At 40.8% G+C, this 10,598-nt stretch overlaps 2 protein-coding genes across 2 annotated transcripts; both read right to left on the reverse strand.

Moving 5' to 3' along the window:
• Positions 1–337: 337 nt before the first annotated feature.
• Positions 338–4,105, reverse strand: cnmd (chondromodulin). The gene is made up of 7 exons (XM_036546046.1): positions 4,034–4,105; positions 3,525–3,665; positions 3,077–3,217; positions 2,616–2,729; positions 2,045–2,198; positions 1,461–1,663; positions 338–562 (listed from the first exon to the last, which is right to left on the reverse strand). The coding sequence occupies exons 1-7, from the start codon at positions 4,103–4,105 to the stop codon at positions 338–340; spliced, it is 1,050 nt and encodes a 349-aa protein (XP_036401939.1).
• Positions 4,106–6,551: 2,446 nt separating this feature from the next.
• On the reverse strand, positions 6,552–10,062 carry LOC118789115 (protocadherin-8-like). Its single transcript, XM_036545433.1, has 3 exons — positions 7,487–10,062; positions 7,195–7,402; positions 6,552–6,938 (listed from the first exon to the last, which is right to left on the reverse strand). The coding sequence occupies exons 1-3, from the start codon at positions 9,911–9,913 to the stop codon at positions 6,595–6,597; spliced, it is 2,979 nt and encodes a 992-aa protein (XP_036401326.1). The 5' UTR covers positions 9,914–10,062; the 3' UTR covers positions 6,552–6,594.
• Positions 10,063–10,598: the final 536 nt, after the last annotated feature.

The following is a 10,598-nucleotide window of genomic DNA, read 5'->3' on the forward strand; positions in this document are numbered from 1 at the left end:
ATTAGTACATCAAAAGCAACATATTTGGGAATTATCATTTTCAAAGAGGAACTCTGTAGAGGAACTCTAAATTTACCAATGTTTTAAAGTAAACTACAGGGGAGAACAAAAAGTCATATTTATTTGCTAATTTATTTCTTGTCCTAACTGTTGTGTACCATCATGGTCATCCTCTCTAATGAGATGCGGTGAGTATCCATACATACTTAGCAAGCACTTGATTGTATCTATTTACATCAATGAATGAATAAAGAAAAGGATCTGCATTTAAATACAATAATATGGGGTAAAATTTCAATTGTTTGTTTGGTCTGTTGTCGTGAATATGCTGGAGACACTACACAATACCCAATATGCGTCCCACCCACCAACGGCAAGGCATGATCACTCGGCAGGCCACTCTGCAGCCTCTGAACTGATAGGGCCACGGCCAGTAGCCACCCAGCGGTTCACATATCCTCTGGCAGTGAGTGTGGCTACGCCGGCATTCTGTACAGCAGATTCCTTGGTGGTCTAGCATGGGGTCAAAGGTCATGGTGCCCTCCTCTCCCTCCAGATTGCGCTGTGTAGAGAAAGGGCAATCATCATTGGGTTATATGTTTCTATCCTTAGTTCATTCTTTCCAGCAGGAGCTGTATGAAAATAATTATCTTATTCATAGAACATATTTCATTAATTTTGTTAGTTTGGAGGGGACAGGAGGGATAGTTGTTTTTCCTTTTTTTGTGTATACATATTTCACCTATAGTCCAATGAAAGTCATCCATAAAGATATGTAACGCAAAAACCCACAATGCTGCTTGACTCCATGTATTCTCGCATCCACCTAGTCTCATGGGGATTTCTGGTGGTTTTTTACAGAGAATGACAGACAGGACAATGGGGAATGTCTCTTTCACTGAAAAGGGGGGCCATGAAACTGACTTAGGGTGACAGCCATTGCCTCTATGGGTGACCTTAGCAGCTGGGGCTCCTCACACAGCTGCTCCCTACAGGAAGCCTATTCTAATAGGACTGGATTGGAGAGGGGTTCGCTCTGTGCTGCCTGGATCATCACATGGCATAGTGCTGTGATGAACTTTCATTGTCAGTGCTTGAGGCTGGGGCTCTCTGTCTGATTGGAATGGACAGTACAAACAGAGACACACTAATATCTATCCCAGGAGACTTTTCCTGTGGTTTGTGAACTGTACAGGAGTAGATTTAGGTGCATCATTGATGCGTTAAGCTAGGTGCCATAATTTATCTTTGTTAAATGTCCTTGTAATCTTAACCTGTTAATTTAAATATAAATGGGAACATGTATACATAAATATCAGCAAACCTAAAGCATTACTATGGTGTGGAGATTTCCTCGTAACTTGTTATGCACAGACGGAAGACAAAGGCTCTTCACTGATTGAATGTTTTCATGGCACGCGTTGCTCGCACCACCAATGAGCCACATCGGCTGCACTCACATGATAGGGGTTCTCGGGGTTGTAGGTCAGGTCTTCGTCCTCAAAATCCTCGTCGTCATCAGTGGCCCTCTTAGCGGTTGCGTTCTGCCCACGGCCAACCGTATTCCGCTCCTCGGCCGCTGCCTCAAAAGCCTCCATGTCATACCTGGAGGGCTCCGACTGACGCTTCGCCCTCAAGACGTCCCTCCTCTTCCTTCGTCCGTCTGAAACCGCAGCCACAGTAAGCACTAATATCTGTTTAAATAGCCCTTATAGGAGTACACTTATTCAGTGGAGGCAACGCTATCATCTCCTATTCATTCTCAATATATCAAATTGGTCACAGGGAGATAGAAATTACAAATCAGCTGTTTCTTTTTTCTCTTTTAATTTAAGGTTTATGCTTGTACTGTTTTTATTGTTCAAGTTGATGGAATTTCCTCTTCTTTTTTCTTTATAAATGAATGGCCTTGTTTTGTATAAACAGGAATACTTTCGCCTATAATGCTGTTTTGATGACTAAAGAATTTTACTTTAAGAGTCAAGAGATATGTGGTCAGAATCATATGAATCACCTGCCAATTAATGAAGTCATGGTACATTACCTTTTGGGTATGTGGGGCGGAGCCAGAAGATGGGAAGGTCCCCACAGAGTTCCAAGATTTTGGTGCTCAAGAAACTGCTGTCCATTAAGGGTTGGTCTGCTGCCACCCAAATCAGAGACTCCTCATCAAACTTGACTGGCATGATCTCATCCTCCTGCAAAGATGAAATATGCCTCATAAATACATCATTATGAAGTCCAAAAAAGGCAGGGTGCAGTGAATCAACAGTCTGCTCAATATAGAAAGTCCCTCTCACTTTGCGTGACTGTTACAGCTTTTACAGCACTCAAACTACCACTCTAATTTAGAAATAGTTTTGGCAGCAGCATCGCAAACACTGGATTGAATGCTGCTATCAGGTTTAATGTCAGAGATTCACCTGATAAATCTGTTTTTGACTACATTTTGGTTTCAACTTGTACAACTCTTACATCTGTGCTGAAAATGCAAATTATTGGGGAAATTTGACAAAGTAAAAGCTGCCTTAAACATAGCAATGTGTTTATAGGAATGGCTTTTCAGTGTACGGTATAAAGGACAAGAAAAGAAGTAAGGATTCTTCACAACCTACCAAGTCAAACATCATCGACTCCTTCTTCAGTGTCTCTACTTCTGGGAGGTGTGCTTTGGCCTGAGTTTTAATGTAGCATTTCTCCCCTCCAGCAAACCGAATTCCAGTAATTCCCTATAACAACACTCATTTCCATTATTCAAAAATGTACTCAAAATGTAAACATTGTACCTCAAAAAAGGGCACAAAATAATTTAACAACTCATAGTCAGAATTAAATCCATCATGCTAGTAATGTAAGCACTCAAATTATTGGACATATTGGTGGTCTTCATTGCATTTGCTGCAATAAACTAATTGTAAAAAATATTACTTATCAAAACAATAAATATCCCATTTTCAAAGAAATCTCGATACAGGGGGAAAACACTTCAAATGCAAACTACTCCACCCTGGTTTTGACCTTAACATTCATGTCATTCGCTTTGCATTGTACAAATTGGAAAAGTGTATAAACTCACAATATGAAAATCGTGAACTTCCACGGCTTTGTCATTCCCACTTCCGGTTCGGAACCTCTCCAAGTTATTTTTGGTGTCAATCTCCATGGATCCTTCTTCAACCTTCCCGTTGATGCTCATACTGTAGTGAACATTGTAAACCTGCTAAAAGGACCATCATTGTGAGTAAAAAAAAATAATCTGTGTAACCGGTAGCTACTTTTTATGGATTTTCCTGAACTTTATCTGAACTTTGAACGCGTGCCCAGCGAGTTCACACAGAAGTCATGTGAACTTGAGAGGCACATTCAACTTGCAACTCAAAAAAGAATGGCACACCTCTCGATCCCAGGGTTACAAGAAGACCATCCTGGATGCAATCCATTTTCAACCTCAAAAAAATAACGTAACAGAGGAATCCCATGCAAATAAATAAATGCGCGTTAAATGGGAACAGAAAAGTTCTTACATGCTTGTCATTGACTTTCCAGAAATAAAAGGCGCCGATAGCTCCGAAAAGAAGAAGAGCGGCTCCAGCGATAAGAACCGCAGCTCCAACCTTCAGAAGACGGCCACTGTGGGATGGCTTCACTGTCACCGCAGTATATGCCTTTAGATTAAAACGAATAATAATTATTCTACATTTTATCCTGGACATAAACAAAACATGCCAAAAATTCTGACGTTTCCAGGAGATGAAAATGTTTTATTTAAGTGTGTCGTCCAAACTGGACAATATGCGCAAGTGATTCGCCCTCACTTTGGAAATGACTCTTAAGCGCTATATCTGGACTCGATCGTTTCTTGAAGTCGGTCAAAACCATCACCCGTACCCTATTTTAAAACAACAGCAACTGGCTAAAATTTCTGAGCTTTTCCATCCCATGAAAACCATTTGATGTCTCTGTGTTTATTGTTTATAGTTATGATTATGATGATGTTTTACAGTTTTAAAATACAAAAGTGACAGATACTTACAGGTGGCAAGCACTGTTCCACATCCTCTGGCCCAGCCATAGCTATAGGTGTTTTCTCCGAAGTCTCTGCCATGGCTTCGTAAAGACTTCTGAGCTGAGCTGTCCACTTGTTCACTTTCTGAACCTCCCCACAAATGAACGTGACGAAAATACGTAGCAGACATAGTGCGTGTTATATTACCTGCCTGTGAGGGTCCACCGCTGAAAAAAAAAAATACTAAAATCATTTGTAGATGGGGAATTTTACTGTCTCTTTTGTTTATCTTTTTTTTATTATTATTTTAGAGCGGAGACATACCCTAATCACATCATCATACAAATGATTTTTGGTGACGTACGTCAATTTACGGGATAAGTAGTCTACGCTATATTGATGCGTATATTCGTATTCTTAGTTGTCTGTTACAGCACACAACTGCTATAACGGCTTTCATTTGGAAATCACGGCAACAACATTACATAATCGAGAAGACTGGGGGAAATAAAGACTTAAAATAATAAATGATTGTTCTGAACAAAAGTATTTGACATGTAGGTGATCTGTGTCCACTAGGACTATGGTAGTATACATTCCCAAGATGAGTAAACAGAAGTTATTTAAAGGGCATTCAAGGGCAATTTGTATTTTCCTCTTTATTATCAGTTCTAAGAACAAGTTGACTGCCCTCATTTTTACCAGTCAGTGTATTTCCTCTTGCTCTTTCCTCTTTCTATTTCCTCGCTTCCTCTTTCTTTTAGCAGACTATGGTGATTTTGAAGGTACTCATTTGCACAGCGTGGTCTTGTGCAAGCAAACCATCTGAAAGAGTTGGCCTGGGTATAGTATTTATACCAAAGTCCTCTTGAATCTTGTTCAGATATACAACCCCATCTCTGTGTCGTGTTATCGATCTGTACAGTATAGTTGCTGAGACAAGTTGGGTTAAGTGCCTTTCTCAAGGGCACAACAGCAATGGCCCAGTAGGGAATTGATCTGGCAGCCTTCGGATTTGAAACCCATTATTTACCACTGCACCACACTGCTGCCCAACAGTGCACATCCTAGGCAAGTATTTAGTTAATTGCTGAACCATACAATCAAAGTTACATGTACTGTAAGGCCACAATATCCACACTTGTGTGAATGATCTTGTTTAAGCTAAACTTAACTCTCTCTCTCTCTCTCTCTCTCTCTCTCTCTCTCTCTCTCTCTCTTTCTCTCTCTCTCATACATACAGTGTTTTAAGCACAGCTGGTGTGGTTTGAAAAAAGCTGCTAAAGATACACTGCCAGTGAAATTTCAATTTCCAACTTTTTTATTTAACATCAAAGGATACGTTTGGTTTCAACATGTTCAGTTGTGCATTTAAAGAACAGGTGGTCACATTTGGTGCAGGTACATTTTGGATATTGATATAATGTGACTCAACAGTTGTAAAATGTTGAATATAATGCAACGAAAATGAACATAAAAAACAGTTTGTAACCAGTATTGCTTTTTTGATAAGAACTTTTCCGTACCATAACAAAAGGATGCTATATGATTTGTAACACTTACGATTTGCTCCCTTCACTAAAATAACATGGAACATGAGTTTGCAACATGGGGCAGGGGTCCTCGAGGGGTGGGGGGAGGAAAGGGGGTCCACCGTAAATGACAAAGGATTCCCTTGCACATTCTAAATGTACTGTTTATCCCATTTATCATTTTCATAGGAATTGTATTCTGGGAACTTTTAAATTTTATATACAGAGAAACAGCTCTGTTTCCACAGACAATACAGCTTACTTTTTGCCCAGACTTCCTTGACATTTAAAACATTGAACATAAAATATAACACGTTGTCTGCAAATGCGTTCCCCTCAAAATCTGACTTTACAAGCATCACTGTTTCAAAACGCTATTAAGGTTACATTGAATCAGTCCTGAAGTTTCTTTCACGGTAACTATAACACAAAAAATACCCATTTGGTGCTGACATGCTGTACGCTGCATCCTTCTGATCAACAGCGCCACCTACTGTTTTTACATCTCCGTGAAATCAATGGTAGACGGAAAGGTTTCTGTCATGCAGTGAAGTCTAATCTCTTAAAATGTGACTTTCGTCAGCACTTTTAATAGTGAAATTCTGACATTTAGCGTTTACAGCAGTCAAGCAAAAGAAGTTTCAATATTTATTTTCACAAATATAAAACAAACACAGTCACATATTGCATTCGGATAGTTTTATACTGTGTTATCAACTTGATAAAGAATGTTTATAGCCTTAAAGGCCCATAAGCATAACCATGATTCCAGGCTCCTTTCAATAGTAAGCATGCCTTTGAATATCAATAATAATTCTTTAGTTTACGTTTTACATCATTGTAAAAATATTCTCTGTATTTACAAAATCTTAAAATATACATAGTATGTTTAACAAAGAAAGACTGGATACAATCAAATAACAACTTACATCGACTTTTAAAAATGTTAACACAGCTATTTACATGTATTTGCTAGTAAAGATGATAAATTAAATCATTACAAACCCTGCGTCGCGTGCTGTATTTCATACCATAACCCGTCTATTTTATACAACGTTAAACATGATTTGCATGACAGCGCGGTGTATTAGGCGCGTATACAGGGATTACTATTTCGTTCATCTCTTGTGCCCTGACAGGTCGTGGCGTAGAAACTAGTACATAGTCGTGTTCATTGTGCAGAACCTTCTCATAGACACTCTGCAGGCCGATTGTCTTGGGTATGTGCGCCTGGTAGTAGTTGTCTCGTCGAAGAGTGTCTCGGGGCAGAGACGCCGTCTTGTCAAATGGGGAGAGGTGCTGTCCATGGGCAGAGCTGGCGTTGGACCTAACTGCAGATGGGCTCCAGCACCGATCTGAGTGACCAAGAATCTTGCATTCGCTCGTACATGCCCACAGTCCTAAGAAGAGCAAGCAAAAAGAGTTCTGATTCAACTCGTACAACGCAAGGATGAACAACTCCTCCTGGACCAGATCTTTTTAAAATCATAGTTCAATTAACAACTAAAACATGTTACAAGGGTAATCCAAACGTTTTTCATTAAACTAGGCCTACTGAAACATGGGGTATAAACATTACATTAAACGAACTCCATTAAACGAACAAATTTTGCTCAAAATAAATAATGCATAGGTGTATAAAAGGTGTGTCCTTACCACTCTGAAGGTCGGGTGGGGGGCAATCCTTTTTGATGCCATCTCCACTTATGTCAGAATCGCTGTCATTAAAGTCACTGTCCCCTTTCCCGCTGTCCTTCCCACTGAACTGAGGGTCTCTTGCAGAAATAGTTGTGTAAGAATTGCCCTTCCATATTGTAATTGGTCTGACAGCTTCTTTGCCATATCCAGGTAGTGTAGAATAGCCCTGCGAAAAGACAAACCCGGTCAACACCAATATCGCACCGAACACAATAACGCACATTTTGCTGTCAAATTAACCACAACTCACCTCATATTTGGCACCCCGGATTCTGTTTTCAGGTGAGTACACGCATGTGGTCGCGCTGCCGTCTTCACCCACGTTGCTCCCCGCAGTGTGGGAATGCGGAAATGATGCGTACGGTCGGACGTCGAATACATCGGCGCTGTGGCTAGAGATGAGCGGGTCGCAGTTGTTTTTCGCTCTCTCCAAGTCCGGTACGTCCACTTCGTCCTGGAAGTCGCCACTTTTCTTTTGCTGTTTGCGTCGATTACAAGTAGTTGCGATTAAGATAATGGCCAGCAAAAGGAGGGAGCAGCTCCCAGCGAGAACTACAATTATGATAACTGACATGTCCCACTGAATGAGGTCTTCGTCTGTGTTGTGTTTGACCATAGTGTGGTCGGTTGGGGGAGCTCCTGCAATTACAATGAAGTGGATAGTAGCTGTGGAAGCCAGTGAAGGTCTCCCATTATCGCTGACTGTAACTGAAATTTTAAAGCTCTCGTTAACATCACAGTTTATTTCACGGTTTAAATATATTTGTCCAGTGACTTTATTCATGGAAAATGCGTCCTCTCCCTTAGAAATACTGTATGACAGCTCTGCATTTGAGCCCTCGTCAGCATCTGTTGCCTTTATCTGGGTAATAATATAACCTGAAGGCGCATCTTTCGGTAGAAGTACTTCGGCAGATCCATTATTTAGGACGGGTTGCGTGATGGAGGGAGCGTTGTCATTCTGATCAACTATTTTTAGATTGATGACTGCGCTGCTTTGCAGGGGGGGCGAACCCCCGTCGGTTGCCTGAATTCGAATTTCCAGCTGTTTCATGACCTCATAGTTGAAACTTCTGAGTGCATAAATGGAACCTGTAGCTGGATCAAGAGACACAAATGTTGACGCTGGGGAGTCCATGATCTGAGTGTCCGAAAGCCTGTAGATGACTTTGCCATTGTGCCCTAAATCAAGGTCCCTCGCCACGACTGTGGTGATGTACGCGCCTGGAGCATTGTTTTCCACCACCGAAACTTCATACACTGGCTTGCTAAACAGGGGGACGTTGTCGTTCTCATCGTTCAGCCTAATGGTGTATTGTGTTATTGTCCTGAATGGAGGAGACCCCAAATCCTCGGCCACCACAGTCAAATTATATTCGGCTATCTTTTCTCTGTCCAGCGGTGCCGTCGTTACGATCATGTAACTGTCCTCGTACGCCTGCTGAATTTTGAAGTGGTCGTGTCCATACAGCGTGCAGTGAACCTGCCCGTTCGCGCCAGAATCCCTGTCCGAGGTGCTGATTAGTGCCACAAAGCTGTCTTTGGCTGCAGCCTCGCTGATATACGCTATTCCCGCAGTGATGGAAGTCATGGGCGTAATACTAATTTCTGGGGCATTATCATTCACGTCTTGGACGTGAATAATTATTTTACAGATGGAAGCTGATGGGTTCGGACCTAAATCAGACGCCTGCACGTCTAATTCGTACGTTTTCTTACTCTCAAAATCTATTGGGCTTTCGAGTGTCAAGCGTCCTGTTTTACGGTCCACTTTAAAAAGTTGTCGGATCTCAGCAGACACCTGATTTCCAAACGCATACACCACTTCTCCGTTTAAGCCCTCGTCTGGATCAACCGCGTTTAAATCCAATAAAAGGAACCCAACTGGTGCGTCCTCAAGCAAATCTACTGAGAAATTGTTCTGGTCGAAAACTGGTCTGTTATCATTAAAGTCTTTAACTTTGATGTTTATCCTTGTGGAGCCAGATTTCGGTGGATTTCCACCGTCGGTAGCAACAAGCTCTAGAGCGTAGGAGGATTGAGTTTCCCTGTCCAGCTCTTTCATTAGCACCAGCTCCGCATATTTAACCCCGTCTGCTCTGTTCAAAACGTCAATGGTAAAATGACTGTTCACTGAAATCTGGTAGCTTTGAATGTAATTTATGCCAACATCCTCGTCAACAGCAACATCTAAGGGAAATCTGGAACCCACAGAAGAGCTTTCAGAAATTTCCAATGTAGATTCCTTGTTCGGAAACTCAGGTGAGTGATCATTGATGTCCTTGACTTCCACTTCAACGTGTATTAATTTAAATTGCTCTTTGGAAAAACTAACAACATCGAAAGCGATGAGACACTGAAGCGTGTGTTTGCAGATTAATTCTCTGTTGATTCGTTCGCCGATGGAAAGCTGTCCGTCGCTTTCCCTAAGTCTAATAACAGAAGTGTTAAATTGTTTCATCATCCTGAAATTCGTCTTGGTACCCTGTGAGGGACTCAAAGACATGTCCTTGGCGAGGTTTCCGATCACTGTGTCAGGAGCATCTTCTTCATATGTTTGGTATTTTATCGTCTTTCCTTCAAATAAAGATGGTAAGATTGCCATGTGTGCCAGAGTGAACACGAACATCCATCTGTGCCGTATAGTTAAATTTCCTGGTGTTCTTTTCGAACCCATGTTGGTTGGTTAACTAACCTAAACCACTTCACTTAGATTAACTGTTTATTAAAACAAAACACTTGTCAAGTTGAATTTGTCTCTGCTGGGCACATGCGCTTCTAGAAACCACAGAAATCGCTGCTTAAAGCGCGCTCTGTGCTCCTCGTTCTCTGAAGCCTTTCACACAAGTCCAAAACCTGCAGGGGCGGGGAGGTTTATAGTGAGCCGTATGCAAATGAGATGAAGCGTGACCGATCCCACTGCTTTGAAATTAAGAAATGGGACTTCTAAAAGACTTCTAAGCCTATTTGAGAATTCCTTGAATGTGGAAAGAGCTAGGCAAGGGAAATTATAAAAAAAAAAATGTAATGGTTCTTCTAGATATTTTATACTACTTATATTCTTCCTTGCTTGTCCTAACTGTGTATGGCATAGATATAATCTTTAAGTAACTATGTGTATATATATATATATATATATATATATATATATATATATATATATATATATATATATAAAATCTTTCGTTGTCCCTCTCCCTCTTGACAGAATGAAATAGAAAGGGTATGTTTTTTTTGTCCAAAGCTGTGATGCTTATATTTTACTATGTGCAAAATAGATACATGCACGCAGCTCAGAATATGTACACGATAGATTAACTTGAAAATGTATTTTATCAAAATTGGACTTGAATGATTTACTT

Source organism: Megalops cyprinoides, chromosome 14 (assembly GCF_013368585.1).
Source record: "Megalops cyprinoides isolate fMegCyp1 chromosome 14, fMegCyp1.pri, whole genome shotgun sequence".
NCBI lineage: Eukaryota > Metazoa > Chordata > Actinopteri > Elopiformes > Megalopidae > Megalops > Megalops cyprinoides.